We start from the raw sequence: 19,196 nt of genomic DNA, 5'->3' as shown, positions 1-19,196 counted from the left end.
ACCGGGTACCTCAGCTGGGAATGCAGAAATCACCTGCCTTCTGCATCGATCTGGCTGGGAGCTGCGGACTGGAGTTATTCCTATTCGGCCATCTTGCCAGCAATCCCGGAAGCTCTTTAATCAGGCCCCACTTGTCTATTTTTGTTTTTGTTGCAGATGCTTTTGGAGACTTCATCATGAAATCTTTGCCAAGGCCTATGTCCAGAATGTTATTTCCCAGGTTTTCTTCTAGTTTTAGGTCTTACATTTAAGTCTTTTTTTTTTTCTTCTCTTTTTCCTGACACAGGGTCTTGCTCTGTCACCCAGGCTGGAGTGCAGTGGTGTAATCTCGACTCACTGCAACCTCCATTTCCCAGGTTCAAGTGCTTTTTGTGCCTCAGCCTCCCGAGTAGCTGAGATTACAGGCAAGTGCTACCACACTGTTTTGTTTTGTTTTTGTTTGGTATTTTTAGCAAAGATGTGGTTTTGCCATGTTGGTCAGGCTAGTCTCGAATTCCTAGCTGCAAGTGCTGGGATTACAGGCATGAGTCACCATGGCCAGCCTTACATTTAAGTCTTTATTCTATCTTGAGCTGACTTTTGTATATGGTGAAAGGAAGGGGGGGGGGTCCAGTTTCAATCTAATGCATATGATTAGCCAGCACCATTTATTGAACAGGGAGTTCTTTCCTCATTGCTTATTCAACTTTGTCAAAAAACATGGTTGTAGGTGTGCTTTATTTTTGGGTTCTCTAATCTGTTCAACTGGTGTTCCACCCAAACCTGTTCCACACAGTCTATGTGTCTGTTTTTGTACCAGCACCATGCTGTTTTGGTTACTGCAGCCTTGTAGTATAGTTTGAAGTTGGGTAGTGTGATGCTCCTGGCTTTGCTTAGGATTGCTTTGGCTATTCAGGCTTGTTTCATATGTTTTTTTTTTGAGATGGAGTCTCACTCTGTCACCCAGGCTGGAGTGCAGTGGTGTGATCTCAGCTCACTGAACCTCCATCTCCTGGGCTCACTCAAGCGATTCTCCTGCCTGAGCCTCCCAAGTAGCTGGGATTACAGGTGCCTGCCACCACCCCTGGCTAATTTTTGTATTTTTAGTAGAGACGGGGTTTTACCATGTTGGCCAGGCTGGCCTTGAACTCCCGACCTCGGGTGATCCACCTGCCTCAGCCTCCCAAAGTGCTGGGATTACAGGCATGAGCCACTGTGCCTGGCCTCATATGAATTTTGGACGTTTTTTTCAAATTCTGTGAAAAATGATGTTGGTAGTATGATAGGAATAGCACTGAATCTGTAGATTGCTTTGGGTAGTATGCCCATGTTAACAATATTGATTCTTCCTGTCCATGAGCACAATGGGCAGCATGGTCATTTTAACAGTATTGATTCTTCCTATCCATGAGCATAGATTGTTTTTCCATTTTTAAATGTTGTCTGTGATTTCTTTTGGCAGTGATTTGTAATTACTGTTGTAGAGATCTTTCACGTCCCTTATTCCCAGGTATTTTATTCTTTTTGTGGCTGTTGCAAATGGGATTGTGCTCTTCATTTGGCTCTCAGCTTGAACGCTGTTGGTGTATAGAAATGTTGCTGATTTTTGTACACCGATTTTGTATCCTGAAACCTTACTGAAGTCGTTTATCAGATCTAGGAGCCTTTGGGTAGATACTATGGGTTTTCTAGGTATAGAATCATATTGTCTGCAAAGAGAGATAGCTTGACTTCCTCTCTTCCCATTTTGATGCCTTTTATTTCTTTCTGTTCCCTGACTGCTCTGGATAGGACTTCCATCACTATGTTGAATAGCAGTGGTGAGAACGGGCATATTTATCTTCTTCTGGGTCTCAAGGGAAATGCTTCCAGCTTTTGTCCATTCAGTGTGACGTTGGCTGTGGGGTTGTCATAGATGGCCCTTACTATTTTGAGGTATGTTCCTTAGATGCCAGTTTGCTAAGGGTTTTTAACATGAAGGGATGTTGAATTTTATCAAAAGCCTTTTCTGTGTCCATTAAGATGATCATGTGGTTTTTGTTTTTAGTTCTATTCATGTGATGGATTGCATTTACTGGTTTGCATATGTTGAACCAACCTTGTATCCTAGGAATAAAGCCTACATAATTGTGGTGGATTAGCTTTTTGATGTGCTGCTGAATTTAATTTGCTAGTATTTTGTTGTGAGTTTTTGTGTGTATGTTCATCAACGATATTGGCCTGAAGTTTTTTTTTATTATGTCTGCCAGGTTTTGGTATCAGAACAATGCTATCCTCACAGAATGAGTTAGGGAGGAGTCCCTCTTTGATTTTTTGAAATAATTTCAGCAGGGTTGGTACCAGCTCTTCTTTATACATCTGGAAGAATCTGGCTATGAATCCGTCTAGTCCAGGGCTTTATCTGGTTGGTAGTTTTCTTTTTTTTGTAATTACTCATCAAGTTCAGAACTCATTATTGGTCTGTTCAGTGTTTCAGTTTATTCCTGGTTATTCCAGTCTTAGGAGGTTGTATGTTTTCAGGAATTTATCGATTTCTTCTGTTTTCTAGTTTGTATGTAAGAAGAAGTTTGGCTTATTGTTAATTTGAGCTGAGTTTAGGTCACTTGCCACCAGAAGAATGCTGATTAACATACTTTCAAGTAGTTTGAATTTTTACTTAATTTTTTTCAGTTAATAACCTTTTTCTGAAACTGATGTGAAAGTTTTCCATTTTATTTTTATTTTTCTAGTGAAAAGATCTTAAATTTTTAACAGATATACTTTAACCATTGTTAGAGAAACACAAGTTTATCAGTGTCTATATTTCTCTACTCTTATACAGATAACAATCATAGTATATTACTCCAATTCCTTTTTCTCTCTTATGTATCTGTGATCAATACTTATTTAGTCCTAAGAATAATTTTTACTGCTCACAGTTGCTTCTTGCATCCCACTGTTTCCTCTAGGATCCATTTACCTTCTTGCTGAAGAATATCATTTAATATTTGTTTCAGAGATAGCCTGTGGGTATACTTTTTGTACCTGTTTTTACAAGTCTCAAAATGTATTTGTCCCTCACATTTGAGTAGGAACAGAATTTTAGGTTCATAGTTATTTTCTTTGCAGTACTTGAATAATTTTGTTCCATTTCTTTTTGTGTGCACTTTATGGATAAAGTTTTTTCTTTCTGGTAGATCTTCAGACCTTTCCTATCGTTTGTGTTCTGAAATTTCACTCTAGCACAGAGGTTGACAACTGCAGTCTGTGGGCCAAACCTATCTTGCCATTTGCTTTGGTATAGCCTGTGAGCTAAAAATAGTTTTACATTTTTAAATTTGAAAAACAAAAGAATATCGTGACATGAAAATGATAATAAATGAATAGCTCAGTGTCTATTATTAAAGTTTTATTGGAACACAGCCAAATACACTTGCTTACATATTATCAATGGTTGCTTAATTGTGGCAGAGACCCACAAAGTCTGAAGTATTTATAACTGGTTAGAAAAAAATTGCTGATTCCTTCTCCTATGTATCTTTTTATGTGCTTAAACAGCTAAAACTCTGGGAATTATTAAGCTGTTATTTCTATTGCTTACAAAGAGGATTTCTTATGCCAGTATCCCAAATCAAAAACTTTTCAGTTTTTTCCATTCTATTATTCAGTTCAATGGCTGCATTTTTCCAATTTAAAAAACTTTCATTTCTAAGAAACTCGTTCTACCATTGGTTGAGGAGTGTGATATTCTCTTACTCCTTTGAAAATAGTAAATATGTTCATTTTGATGTCCTGTTCTGATTGTGTCTCCTTCCAAAGGTGTAAGTTCTTCCATCTGTTGAGTATTTCATTGATATTTCTTAACTGTTTGATATTTGTGCACCTTTTAAGTAGTTGAGAACAGATTGCTGCCTCTGTTCTCACTGGCTGCTTAGGAAGGGGCAGTGGGGTCGCTGGGGTTTTTAATGAGAACAGGGATAAGAGTAGGGGACAGAATGAGATGGGTTTGGATGTGTTGCTGAGGTGTACCTATTTAAGTGACTGGGCTTTCTCTGTTCCAAGCTCCACAGTCAGGGCTTTTGTCTTTCCTTTAGGGGTAGGGTGGCATATACAAGAGTTGACCTCGCTAGATGCATCTTCTTCTGGTCTTCTTGCTATTGGTTTCAGTCAAATTCAGGTGGTGAACATTAAGTGCCACTCCCATTACCTGTCTAATTGTTTTATATGTTCTACTATGAAGACTCTAAGCTGCCGGCTCCTTCATTCTGATCCCATCTGCTTTCCTCCTTCTAGTGGCCCGCTGAAAGTTTCTCTTCTTACTTTAACTGATGTTCTGTATTTCTTACTTTTATGTGGTTTGAGACTGAAAACTATAGCATGCTTTCAGCTGAACTCAGATGCTGAGTCTAATGCTGGTCTATATTACTATATTAATGCTAGTTTTTAGAAGTCCACTGAAGTGTTATTTGTGGTCTAATATGTATTTTATAAATGGTTTATGAACATAAACCACAAAGATATTTTTCTCTGTTTTAAGGTAATACTTTACTGTGTCTTCAAGTAATAGGTTTCAATTTTTTCTCTTTTGTTTTTGCTTTAAAAATCTGATGTTGGGGGGGTGGCACCAAGATGGCTGAATAGGAACAGCTCCAGCCTCCAGCTCCCAGCGTGAGTGACACAGACGACGGGTGATTTCTGCATTTCCAACTGAGATACCGGGTTCATCTCACTGGGGTGTGTCGGACAGTGTGTGCAGAAGAGTGGGTACAGCCTAACGAGCGAGAGCCGAAGCAGGGCGAGGCACTGCCTCACCTGGGAAGTGCAAGGGGGAAGGGAATTCCCTTTCCTAGCCAAGGGAAACTGTGACACACAACACTTGGGAAATCGGGCACTCCCCACTAATACTGCGCTTTACCAAGGGTCTTAGCAAACGGCATACCAGCATCTGGCTCAGATGGTCCCATGCCCACGGAGCCTCCCTCATTGCTAGCACAGCAGTCTGAGATCTAACTGCAAGGCAGCAGCAAGGCTGGGGGAGGGACGCCCACCATTGCTGAGGTAAACAAAGTAGGTAAACGAAGCAGCTGGGAAGCTGGAACTTGGGGGAGCCCACTGCAGCTCAAGGAGGCTTGCCTGCCTCTGTAGACTCCACTTCTGCAGACAGGGCATAGCCAAACAAAAGGCAGCAGAAACCTCTGCAGATGTAAATGTCCCAGTCTGACAGCTTTGAAGAGAGTAGTGGTTCTCCCAGCACAGAGTCTGGGATCTGAGAACGGACAGACTGCCTGCTCAAGTGGGTCCCTGACTCCCGAGTAGCTTAACTGGGAGACATCCCCAACTAGGGGCAGACTGACACCTCACACGGCCGGGTAACCCTCTAAGATGAAGCTTCCACAGGAATGATCAGACAGCAACGTTTGCTGTTCAGCAATATTCACTCTTCTTCAGCCTCCACTGCTGATATCCAGGCAAACGGGGTCTGGAGTGGACTTTGAGCAAACTCCAACAGACCTGCACCTGAGGGTCCTTACTGTTAGAAGGAAACATAACAAACAAAAAGGACACCCACACCAAAACCCCATCTGTACGTCACCATCATCAAAGACCAAAGGGAGATAAAACCACAAAGATGGTGAAAAAGCAGTGCAGAAAAGCTGGAAATTCTAAAAATCAGAGCGCCTCTCCCACTCCAAAGGAATGCAGCTCCTCGCCAGCAATGGAACAAAGCTGGACAGAGAATAACTTTGACGAGTTGAGAGAAGATGCCTTCAGACAATCGAACTTCTCCGAGCTAAAGGAGGAATTACAAACCCAAGGCAAAGAAACTAAACACCTTGAAAAAAGATTTGACAAATGGCTAACTAGAATAACCAATGTACAGAAGTCCTTAAACGACCTGATAGAGATGAAAACCATGACACGAGAATTATGTGACAAATGCACAAGCTTCAGTAACTGACTTGATCAAGTGGAAGAAAGGGTATCAGTGACTGAAGATCAAATGAATGAAATGAAGCGAGAAGAGAAGTTTATATAAAAAAGAGTAGAAAGGGGCCGGGCGCAGTGGCTCAAGCCTGTAATCCCAGCACTTTGGGAGGCCGAGACGGGCGGATCACGAGGTCAGGAGATCGAGACCATCCTGGCTAACACGGTGAAACCCCATCTCTACTACAAAATACAAAAAAACTAGCCGGGCGAGGTGGCGGGCGCCTATAGTCCCAGCTACTCGGGAGGCTGAGGCAGGAGAATGGCGTGAACCCGGGAGGCGGAGCTTGCAGTGAGCTGAGATCCGGCCACTGCACTCCAGCCTGGGTGACAGAGCGAGACTCCGTCTCAAAAAAAAAAAAAAAAAAAAAAAAAGAGTAGAAAGAAATGAACAAAGCCTCCAAGAAATATGGGACTATGTGAAAAGACCAAATCTACGTCTGATTGGTGTACCTGAAAGTGATGGGGAGAATGGAACCAAGTTGGAAAACACTCTGCAGGATATTATCCAGGAGAACTTCCCCAACCTAGCAAGGCAGGCCAACATTCAAATTCAGGAAATACAGAGAATGCCACAAAGACACTTCTCGAGAAGAGCAACTCCAAGACACATAATTGTCAGATTCACCAAAGCTGAAATGAGCGAAAAAATGTTAAGGGCAGCCAGAGAGAAAGGTCGGGTTACCCACAAAGGGGAAGCCCATCAGATTAAACAGTGGATCTCTCGGCAGAAACTCAATAAGCCAGAAGAGAGTGGGGGCCAATATTCAACATTCTTAAAGAATTTTCAACCCAGAATTTCATATCCAGTCAAACTAAGTTTCATAAGTGAAGGAGAAAGAAAATCCTTTACAGACAAGCAAATGCTGAGAGATCTTGTTACCACCAGGCCTACCCTACAAGAGCTCCTGAAGGAAGCACTAAACATGGAAAGGAACAACCGGTACCAGCCACTGCAAAAACATGCCAAAATGTAAAGACTATTGATGCTAGGAAGAAACTGCATCAACTAACGAGCAAAATAACCAGCTAACATCATAATGACAGGATTAAGTTCACACATAACAATATTAACCTTAAATGTAAATGGGCTAAATGCCCCAATTAAAAGACACAGACTGGCAAATTGGATAAAGAGTCAAGACCCATCAGTTTGCTGTATTCAGGAGACCCATCTCACATGCAGAGACACACATAGGTCCAAAATAAAGGGATGGAGGAAGATCTACAAAGCAAATGGAAAACAAAAAAAGGCAGGGGTTGCAATCCTAGTCTCTGATAAAACAGACTTTAAACCAACAAAGATCGAAAGAGACAAAGAAGGCCATTACATAATGGTAAAGGGATCAATTCAACAAGAAGAGCTAACTATCCTAAATATATATGCACCCAATACAGGAGCACCCAGATTCATAAAGCAAGTCCTTAGAGGCTTACAAAGAGACTTAGACTCCCAAAAAATAATATCGGGAGATTTTAACACCGTACTGTCAACACTAGACAGATCAACGAGACAGAAAGTTAACAAGGATATCCAGGAATTGAACTCAACTCTGCACCAAGCGGACCTAATAGATATCTACAGAAATCTCCACCCCAAATCAACAGAATATACATTCTTCTCAGCACCACATCACACTTATTCCAAAATTGACCACATAGTTGGAAGTAAAGCACTCCTCAGCAAATATGAAAGAACAGAAATTATAACAAACTGTCTCTCAGACCACAGTGCAATCAAACTAGAACTCAGGATTAAGAAACTCAATCAAAACCGCTCAACTACATGGAAACTGAACAATCTGCTCCTGAATGACTACTGGGTACATAATGAAATGAAGGCAGAAATAAAGATGTTCTTTGAAACCAATGAGAACAAAGACACAACATACCAGAATCTCTGGGACACATTTAAAACAGTGTTTAGGGGGAAATTTATAGCACTACATGCCCACAAGAGAAAGCAGGAAAGATCTAAAATTGACACCCTAACATCACAATTAAAGAACTAGAGAGGCAAGAGCAAACACATTCAAAAGCTAGCAGAAGGCAAGAAATAACTAAGATCAGAGCAGAACTAAAGGAGACAGAGACACAAAAAACCCTTCAAAAAAATCAATGAATCCAGGAGCTGGTTTTTTGAAAAGATCAACAAAATTGATAGACCGCTAGCAAGACTAATAAAGAAGAGAGAAGAATCAAATAGATGCAATAAAAAATGATGATAAAGGGGATATCACCACCGACCCCACAGAAATACAAACTACCATCACAGAATATTATAAACACCTCTACGCAAATAAACTAGAAAATCTAGGAGAAACTGATAAATTCCTGGACACTTACACTCTCCCAAGACTAAACTAGGGAGAAGTTGAATCCCTGAATAGACCAATAACGGGCTCTGAAATTGAGGCAATAATTAATAGCCTACCAACTAAAAAAACTCCAGGACCAGACGGATTCAAAGCCGAATTCTACCAGAGGTACAAGGAGGAGCTGGTACCATTCCTTCTGAAACTATTCCAATGAATAGAAAAAGAGGGAATCCTCCCTAACTCATTTTATGAGGCCAACATCATCCTGATACCAAAGCCTGGCAAAGACACAACAAAAAAAGAGAATTTTAGACCAATATCCCTCAGGAACATTGATGCAAAAAACCTCAATAAAATACTGACAAACCGAATCCAGCAGCACGTCAAAAAGCTTATCCACCATGATCAAGTGGGCTTCATCCCTGGGATGCAAGTCTGGTTCAACATATGCAAATCAATAAACATAATCCAGCATATAAACAGAACCAAAGACAAAAACCACATGATTATCTCAATAGATGTAGAAAAGGCCTTTGACAAAATTCAATAGCCCTTCATGCTAAAAACTCTCAATAAATTCAGTATTGATGGAATATATCTCAAAATAATAAGAGCTATTTATGACACACCCACAGCCAATATCATACTGAATGGGCAAAAACTGGAAGCATTGCCCTTGAAAACTGGCACAAGACAGGGATGTCCTCTCTCACCACTCCTATTCAACACAGTGTTGGAAGTTCTGGCCAGGGCAATCAGGCAAGAGAAAGAGATAAAGGGTATTCAATTAGGAAAAGAGAAAGTCAAATTATCCGTGTTTGCAGATGATATGATTGTATAGTTAGAAAACCCCATCGTCTCAGCCCAAAATCTCCTTAAGCTGATAAGCAACTTCAGCAAAGTCCCAGGATACAAACCAATGTGCAAAAATCACTAGCATTCTTATATGCCAATAACAGACAGAGAGCCAAATCATGAATGAACTTCCATTCACAATTGCTTCAAAGAGAAAAAAATACCTAGGAATCCAACTTACAAGGGATGTGAAGGACCTGTTCAAGGAGAACTACAAACCACTGCTCAGTGAAATAAAAGAGGATACAAACAAATGGAAGAACATTCCATGCTCATGGATAGGAAGAATCAATATCATGAAAATGGCCATACTGCCCAAGGTAATTTATAGATTCAATGCCATCTCCATTAAGCTACCAATGACTTTCTTTACAGAATTGGAAAAAACTACTTTAAAGTTCATATGGAATCAAAAAAGAGCCCGCATTGCTAAGACAGTCCTAAGCCAAAAGAACAAAGTTGGAGGCATCAGGCTACCTGACTTCAAACTATACTACAAGACTACACTAACAAAAACAGCATGGTACTGGTACCAAAACAGAGATATAGACCATTGGAAAAGAATAGAGCCCTCAGAAATAATACCACACATCTACAACCATCTGATCTTTGACAAACCTGACAAAAACAAGAAATGAGGAAAGGATTCCCTATTTAATAAATGGTGTTGGGAAAACTGGCTAGCCATAAGTAGAAAGCTGAAACTGGATCCCTTCCTTACACCTTATACAAAAATTAATTCAAGATGGATTAGAGACTTAAATGTTAGACCTAAAACCATAAAAACCCTAGAAGAAAACCTAGGCAATACCATTCAGGACATAGGCATGGGCAAGGACTTCATGTCTAAAACACCAACAGCAATGGCAACAAAAGCCAAAATTGACAAATGAGATCTAATTAAACTAAAGAGCTTCTGCACAGCAAAAGAAACTACCATCAGAGTGAACAGGCAACCTACAGAATGGGAAAAATTTTTGCAACCTACTCATCTGACAAAGGGCTAATATCCAGAAACTACAAAGAACTCAAACAAATTTACGAGAAAAAAAAAAAAACAATCCCATCAAAAGGTGGGCAAAGGATATGAACAGACACTTCTCAAAAGAAGACATGTATGCAGCCAAGAGATACATGAAAAAATGCTCATCATCACTAGCCAGCAGAGAAATGCAAATCAAAACTGCAATGAGATACCATCTCACACTAGTTAGAATAGCAATCATTTATTGGCTAGCCGTAAGTAGAAAGCTGAAACTGGATCCTTTCCTTACTCCTTATACAAAAATTTATTAAAGATGGATTAGAGACTTAAATGTTAGACCTAATACCATAAAAACCCTAGAAGAAAACCTAGGTAATTCCATTCAGGACATAGGCATGGGCAAGGACTTTATGTCTAAAACACCAAAAGCAATGGCAACAAAAGCCAAAATTGACAAATGGGATCTAATTAAACTAAAGACCTTCTGCACAGCAAAAGAAACTACCATCAGAGTGAACAGGCAACCTACAGAATGGGAGAAAATTTTTGTAATCTACTCATCTGACAAAGGGCTAATATCCAGATCCTATAAAGAACTCAATCAAATTTACAAGAAAAAAACTAACAACCCCATCAAAAAGTGGGCAAAGGATATGAACAGACACTTCTCAAAAGAAGACATTCATACAGCCAACAGACACATGAAAAAATACTCATCACCACTCGCCATCAGAGAAATGCAAACCAAGACCACAATGAGACACCATCTCACACCAGTTAGAATGGTGATCATTAAAAAGTCAGGATGAGTTCATGTCCTTTGTAGGGACATGGATGCAGTTGGAAACCATCATTCTCAGCAAATATTGCAAGAACAGAAAACCAAATACCTCTTGTTCTCACTCATAGGTTGGAATTGAACAATGAGAACACTTGGACACAGGAAGGGGAACATCACACACTGGGGCCTGTTGTGGGATTGGGGGACGGGGGAGGGATAGCATTAGGAGATATATCTAATGTAAATGATGAGTTAATGGGTGCAGCACACCAACATGGCACATGTATACATATGTAACAAACCTGACATTGTGCACATGTACCCTAGAACTTAAAGTATAATAAAAAAATAAAAAGAAATAAAAATCTGATGTTATCAAGATAGTTTTTTGGGGGTTTTAATTATTTTCACATTCAACCTTTGTTGTTGTCATGCAATAAATGAATCTTTTTATTTTGGTAAGTGACTTTATTCCTTTTACATTCACTGTTCTAGAAATATTTGCATTAGTTCTGGCATCTTTAGTTTATGCTGCATGGTCTGTGTTTTTCTTTTGTGTGTACATGTTTTCTGATTTAATTAGAATGTTTAGTCTGGCTTTAGTTTTGTAACAGTTTATTTTAATTTTCTTAAACCCCCAACTTATCAGCTTTTGAGAGCATCTGTTGAGACCCTGCTAATGAAACTTACACATATATTTACTTCCTCCTTTTTACATCTTCAGTTACACTTTTTTTTTTTTATGGAATATTATGTTCTGCTCTCTTTTAATGTCCTTAGTTGTTTAGCCTCATTTCTACATTTAAATGGATTGAATGCTCACTATTATTTCTTTTCTACCATGGCTGCTCATTTCTGAGCCTTTTATTTTGGCTTGTCTCTTGGTTTTAAGATTATGTACTTTTTAAGGAAGAGCTCCTGGGTATTATATAATCTCTAGTTCTCATATGTTTGACAATATCTATCTGTGTCTTTATGCTTGAATACCATCTTGGCTTGGTATAAAATTCTTGGATATAGAGTTTCTTTCTGTGAGGAAGTTGCAAACACTGTTTCATGGTCTTTCAGTATTCAATTTTACGGAGGCATGCTGATTTTTTTTTTTTTTTTAACCAGTTGTCTGGTGACTTGAATTTTTAAAATTGGAAAAAAAAAAAAAACTCAATGATATACCTTTATTCATCCTTGAGTTCTAGTAAATTCACAATGCAAATCTGGGGTCAATCACTATTCATTATCAGTATTTCCTGGACAAGGCGTGATTTCTGACCTTTCCTATTCAGGTTTTCTTTTATTTCAAAAAAGCTTTTCTATTGTCTTTTAATATATTTTGCTATTTTATATATTCTTTTGTCTAAAATACATAAATAAGATCCCATTTGCTCTCCTTACATATACCTAATTTTCTTTTGGATACTTTTTTTGTTCTTTTCTATTACATTTTACTTGATCTTTCACAGTCTTCTTCCTCACCTCCAGTTTTTCCTAATTAAAGTCCAGAAGTACACATCCACAAAATGATTTTAATGCTTAATAGAACTGTACAGGGTACATGCAGTATAATTTTATTAATCTTCCCATTAGATATCTAGATGGCCTCCAAATTTTCACTATTCTAAACATCCACACTTGGGGTGTGTGTGTGTGTGTGTGTGTGTGTCAGGGTCTAGCTCTGTCTGTCAGGCTGGAGTACAGTTGTGCAATCTCAGCTCACTGCAGCCTCTGCCTCCCATGCTCAAGTGATCCTCCCACCTCAGCCTCCTGAGTAGCTGGGACTACAGGCACACACCACTACACCAGGCTAATTTTTGTATTTTTTGTAGAGATGGGGTTTCACCACATTGCCCAGGCTGGTCTCAAACTCCTAGGCTCAAGCGACCTCTTTGCCTCAGTCTCCGAAAGTGCTAGGATTACAGGCATGAGTGACTGCGCCTGTCCAATCCACACAATTCTTTTTTTTTTTTTTTTTTTTTTGAGACGGAGTCTGGCTCTGTCGCCCAGGCTGGAGTGCGGTAGCGCGATCTCCACTCACTGCAAGCTCCGCCTCCCGGGTTCACGCCATTCTCCTGCCTCAGCCTCCCGTGTAGCTGGGACTACAGGCGCCCGCCACTGCGCCCGGCTAATTTTTGTATTTTTTTAGTAGAGACGGGGTTTCACCGTGTTAGTCAGGATGGTCTCAATCTCCTGACCTCGTGATCCACCCGTCTCGGCCTCCCAAAGTGCTGGGATTACAGGCGTGAGCCACCGCGCCCGGCCCAATCCACACATATTCTTAACTGCAGCAATGTTGCCTCTTAAAACTGGTACGCTAACCGTAATTCCTAGTATGGAAGCTCAATGCCAAAAAAACCTTTAAATCATGCTTGTGAATCCATTTCTCTATATTCTCATGCAGTGAGGCTTAAGATACTGAGAGCACAATGAATGATTTTAAGGGTTTCCAGGTCATCGCCATAAAAATGAAATCCTAGTTTTGTGGCTAAGCAGGTTAAAGAAATCTCTCAATGAAAGAAAGTGCTTTGGTGATGGCTTGGTTCAGCACCCTCAAAAAAGCTAATATTTAATGGTAGAGGTATAAGTTGGTACAATCTATATTGAGGACTATTTGACTTTATCTATGGGGCTGGATAGTTTCTGTTTATCCCTCTAAACCTGCTCTTCCCTGATCTCTATGCCTCAGGAGGCTGACCTGAATGGACCACATCAGAGACCATATTTGAGACACTGTCTCAAAAAAAAAAAAAAAAAAGAAAAAAAGAATTCATCTATCTTTCTTTCTATATATACTTAGATAGATGGAGAGAGAGGCTCTTTGGAAGGGTAAGCAAGAACATGATGACACTTGTAGCTTCTGGGGAGGAGAACTGGGTAGGAGGAAACTTCTTACTATTTCTTTTGTTTCTTTGAATATTATATCATATGAATAGTGCCTGTTCAAACAGTATACTACATTAATGAGAAAGATTGAGGCCTTTACAGAAGCTATGAGTTAATAAGAAAGAATTAGAAGAATTACAGAAGGAGTTACTAGAAGATGATGGAAAAAAACAGCAAATTATAAAGTTGCTGAAATGATCCAAGGAGTCAAATTCTTGGATAATTAAATTTCTTAACATGGTCCCTTTATGGAATTATGCTCTGACTAGTAGAAATACATGTAGAAGTTACTTCCTGCACAAAACCATGTATAATAATTTGTTCTAAACATAATCATCTTTATTACTGAAGGAGCTTTAGTTTAGTGTGTTTTTTTTTTTTTTTTTGAGACAGATTTTTGCTCGTTGCCCAAGCTGGAGTGCAATGGCGCGATCTCGGCTCACTGCAACCTCTGCCTCCCAGGTAAAAGCAATTCTCCTGCCTCAGCCTTCCAAGTAGCTGGGATTACAGGCTTGCGCCACCACACCTGGCTAATATTTTGTATTTTTAGTAGAGACAGGGTTTCTCCATGTTGGTCAGGCTGGTTTCAAACTCCCGACCTCTGGTTATCCGCCCGCCTTGGCCTCCCAAAGTGCTGGGATTACAGGTGTGAGCCACCGTGCCTGGCCACAGCTTTAGTTCTTTTAGCCTCCTCCTTTATGTACAGGGTTTATCAATATCAGCAAAATAGTAGTTTGATTGTTCAGTGATCTTGATTTCCAGTGAAAGATGAGACTTGTTAAAGGAAATGGACATGAGAAGACTATCAGGAAATGAGTGAAGATTGCTGGAAAAGGTAATCATTTAACTAAAGTTGGTTAAATCACATTTTTATGCTATTCAAAAATGGAAAAAATAGAAAAGGATTTTGTAAGGGGGTCTGAATATTCTGGACATGCGCATTCCTGTTAAAAAGTTCTACAAGACATAGGAAACTCACTCACCCTTCCTGGAATTGTGCTTGGGCAGATTCCTCTGCAACAAGAGTCTCATACTCCTCAGCGGCAAACCGGTCCCAGTCTGAGGGCTCAGGCCCATCGTTCTCAACATCCTGATTGGAAAGAAGACAGCCACAAGAAACAAAAATAATCAAAGACAAAGAATTGGAGATAGATCATCACACAAATGTATACTGTGAAAAAATCCTAACTGAAATGTTTCATTTCAATGGGTTTAAAAGAGGTGCTAAGGTAACACTCCTACGGTAATTTTCTACACCTCAAAAGGGAAAATTTAACTGTTTAGAAGCTAGATTTTTTAGGTATAGATTCCATTTTTTTCTTTTTCTTTTTTTTTTGAGATGGAGTCTCATTCTGTCACCTAGGCTGAAGTATAGTGGCACGATCTCAGCTCACTGCAGCCTCTGCCTCCTGGGTTCAAGCAATGTCTGGCGATCGGCCTCAGCCTCCCGAGTAGCTGGGACTACAGGCAAGTGCCACCACGTCCAGCTAATTTTTGTATTTTGTAGAGACAGGGTTTCGCCATGTTGGCCAGGCTGGTCTCGAACTCCTGACCTCAGGCGATCTGTCTGCCTCAGCCTCCCAAAGTGCTGGGATTACAGGCAGAAGCCACCGTGCCTGACTGATTCCAACTCTTTTTTTTAAAAGAGACAGGGTCCCACTGTGTTGCCCAGTCTGGAGTGCAGTGGTACAATAATAGCTTACTGCCAGCCTCAAAATCTGGGCTCAAGTGATTTTCCTACCTCAGCCTACTGAGTAGCTGAGACTACAGGCATTCCACCTACTAAGTAGCTGAGACTGCAGGCATGTCACCATGCCCTGCTAATTTTAAAGTTTTTTTGTAGACACAGGGTCTCACTATGTTGCCCAGGTTGGTCTTGAACCCCTGGCCTCAAGTGATCCTCCTGTCTTAGCTTCCTAAGTAGCTGGGATTACAAGCACAAGCCATAGCACCTGGTAAGTCTAGATTCTTTAGCCTTGTAATCAGAGACATTTCTCTGGTCCCCTCTCCTCTGGCACTTTGCACAGCAGTCACCTGGAGTGACGTGTTTTGCCACAGGCCCGCCTGAAATGTACCTTCCCCAAGCCCGCATTCGCTGGCAAATTTTTGTTCTTTAGAAGCCAACTCAGATACCATGTTGTCTGTGATATCTTCCTGGAAACAGTCCTTTTCTCCGTATCACTTCCTTTTTTCTAATGCAGATACTTTGGTTGACACCTTTTGTTCTTGTATCTCTGCCATCTCCAAATATCCAGTATCTCTTCAACGCAGTGCCCAGAATTTATTAAGCACTTCCTGACTGATAATGTTCTTTGTAGATCAGAACAAACATCAATAATTATACCATTTATAAAGAAAAGTAAAATTTAAAGGTAAAATTTTTAGAGTAAAAATGGTAACACACAGAAAATAAGTAAAGAGGGAAAAGACCACAGACTTTTGTCAATTTTCTTGAAATTTTATGTTTCAGATAAAATGTCTTTCCAAGCTGAACATGAGTCAGTATTGCCCTTGGGTCTACAGTTAGTTATGCCAAGAATAATGTTAAGTTCCTAAACAATGACCACTATTAATTACTATATTTAATTCATTTTAAGACCCATCTCTACCTTTCTAACATTTATGAAATTGCAATGCATTATAGGCTTACAACTGGCAATGTCTGGGGTTTTGTTTTTGCTTAGAGAAATATAAAATAGGCCGGGCGCAGTGGCTCACGCCTGTAATCCCAGCACTTTGGGAGGCTGAGGTGTGCAGATCACCCAAGGTGGGGAGATTGAGACCAGCCTGACCAATATGGAGAAATATTGTCTCTATTAAAGATTCAAAATCAGCTGGGTGTGGTGGTGCATGCCTGTAATCCCAGTACTCGGGAGATTGAGGCAGGAGAATCACTTGAATCTGGGAGGCGGAGGCTGTGGTGAGCTGACATCACACCATTGCACTCCAGCCTGGGCAACAAGAGTGAAACTCTGTCTCACACACACACGCGTGCACACACACACACACACACAAAAAGAGAAACAAATATAAAATTATGGAGCATGTTAAATTCAATGAAATATAACAGACTTTAAACCAGCGATAACGCAACTTGATATGCTGAGATCAGCTGCAGAATATTTCTTTCTGGAAGGCGATAAATTCTTATTTATCTTATTTAGAAGGTGATCATATTCTTATTACTATTCCATAACTCAAACAGTTACGGAACATGTAGACGAAAAAACACTGCAAAAGCTTCTTATAGTTTATTGTTACACAACTGCAACAGTCTGTTCTTAACATCATTTTTACTTCTTAGAGGAATGGTAAGAACAAGGGGTGACATTGTTTTTATTTTTAACATGGACAGTATGTATAGGGTTTTCTGAGGGTTCACAGGTTTCTGTGTCTGGGGAAGGGTATTCATCTTTATTCAGATGTAGAATGCATTCAAAACTGATAGCCATGTATAGCAATCATTAACACGTGAAAAAGCGTTATATTATTTGAAGGTTTTCTATCATGGAGAATTCCAGTTTTCACCATGATGGGGAAAGCTAATTACCATGGAATCCTGGAAATGAATGGTACACCTGAATCGAGGCCAATATAGTTTCTAATACAGATGTGCCTATTGATACATTTTTAAAAGTTAGAAGGAAAATTTTTTTTTTTCAAAACTACTCTTTTGTAACTAGTTTCCAGTGTGTGTATCAGTAGATGAGCTGTAGAGTCTGCTCAGTGGAAAGTGCTTATGCAGATGCAGGTTACCTAGACCTGACGATCACCTGTGGACATGTGCTCTACAGGTCCTTTATTGTCTCTTTTTACTCTTTAATGAAATGTTATAAATTATTACCTCTTTACTGAAATTCCAGCATGCAGAGACCATTTTAATATGTAGCACACACAGCCCCTGATACTGCAGCCCTCAAATAAAAGTTAAAATTATACTGGTACCTTCTGGACCGCAAAGGGATCTCTCTGTTCATGGTCTAAGTATTTCTCTAGATTAAAGAAAGTGTCGTAGAAGATGTGAGCCATTCTGCACCTCTTCAGATCTCTTAGAGTTATTTTGCCTACATAAAAATAAACAAATCTGGTAAATTTCATGAAGACCTGTGTTGGCAAGAGAAAAAAACTTTCACTGACATCTAAAAGTATAGGTATATGTTTATTATAAAAGTCCTATTTTCAGAATAAAAAAATTTAAATCCCATTTCTTTTTTCAAGAGTATCAATTTCTCAAACCCATTTCTTTTTTTAAATTGAGGTAAAATTCACTAACAAAGTTCACCATTTAAACAACTTTAAAGTGCACAATTCAGTGGCTGTAAGTACACTCACAATGTTGCACCACCATTACCACTATCTAGTTCTGTAATAATATCACCCCAAAAGGAAACTCTGTGCCCATCAAGCAGTCCTTCCCCATCTCTCCTCATGTGCTTTCTGTGTCTAAGGAAAAATCTTCTTTCATCCCCCAAACCCTACTTTCATTTTCTTTTTAAAAAAGAGATAGGGTCTTGCTGTGTTGCCCAGGCTGGAATGCAATGGTTACTCACAGGAACAATCATAATGCAATACTCCCACCTCAGCCTCCTTAGTAGCTGGGACTATAGGCACACACCACTGTGCCTGGTGTAAAATCCTGTTTCTTAAATAGTAGACTTGCCATCAATTGCTACACCAAGACTGGGCATGGTGGCTCACGCCTATAACCCCAGCACTTTGGGAGACCAAGGTGGGTGGATCACCTGAGGTCAGGAGTTTGAGACCAGCCTGGCCAACATGGTGTAACCCCAACTCTACTAAAAATACAAAAATAGCTGGGCGTGGTGGTGGTCGCCTATAATCCCAGCTACTTGGGAGGCTGAGGCAGGAGGATCACTTGAATCCAGGAGGTGGAGGTTGCAGTGAGCCAAGACTACGCTATTGTACTCCAGCCTGGCAGACAAAGCGAGACTGCATCTCAAAAAAAAAAAAAAAAAAAAAAGTTGCTACACTAAGAGTCAAAGAGGAACTTTAAACACTTCTGTACTGGGAAGTCTTCTATCAAGACTCTGAAATGTTAAGCAATTTAGGACAATCTAGGATTCTGTGCCCCCCTCTGATACACAGGTGAACAGTGCATGTCCCATTGCTTGGTCTCACCATCAACGGCTGGCTTCACTAGGTCAAGCATCTGGCACAGTAAATCATGGAATGGCAAGGGCTCAATTCCCATGGCTTCCATCCGCTCACACTGCTCCTCATAGAAGTACTCCAGCTCATACATGGAGAGTATACCATCTCCATCCACATCCATGCAGCGGAACCAATACTCAATGCTAGGCGATAAGGACAATCATTATTATGGGCCTGGTAAATACCTTTCATTTATCCAGATTTAGTATGTTTCTTTTAAAATAAAAGTTACATATTACATACACTTCAGGCTTAGATATAGTTT

General features: G+C 40.0%; 1 protein-coding gene across 3 annotated transcripts in view; it reads right to left on the bottom strand.

Annotated features, from left to right (window-relative positions):
• The window catches only part of LOC105469910 (protein phosphatase 2 regulatory subunit B''alpha), a 194,122-nt gene that overhangs the window by 33,441 nt on the left and 141,485 nt on the right, over positions 1–19,196 (bottom strand). For all 3 annotated transcript variants that reach the window (XM_011721501.3, XM_071090952.1, XM_071090953.1), the window contains 3 exons: positions 18,899–19,074; positions 17,705–17,823; positions 14,743–14,849 (listed from right to left, as the gene is read on the bottom strand). In XM_011721501.3, coding sequence (XP_011719803.3) covers positions 14,743–14,849; positions 17,705–17,823; positions 18,899–19,074 — 402 coding nt within the window. The remainder of the gene's footprint in view (positions 1–14,742; positions 14,850–17,704; positions 17,824–18,898; positions 19,075–19,196) is intronic.

The sequence above is a fragment of the Macaca nemestrina genome, chromosome 2, assembly GCF_043159975.1.
Source record: "Macaca nemestrina isolate mMacNem1 chromosome 2, mMacNem.hap1, whole genome shotgun sequence".
Taxonomy (NCBI): Eukaryota; Metazoa; Chordata; class Mammalia; order Primates; family Cercopithecidae; genus Macaca; species Macaca nemestrina.
This window is presented reverse-complemented; position numbering and strand designations above follow the sequence as displayed.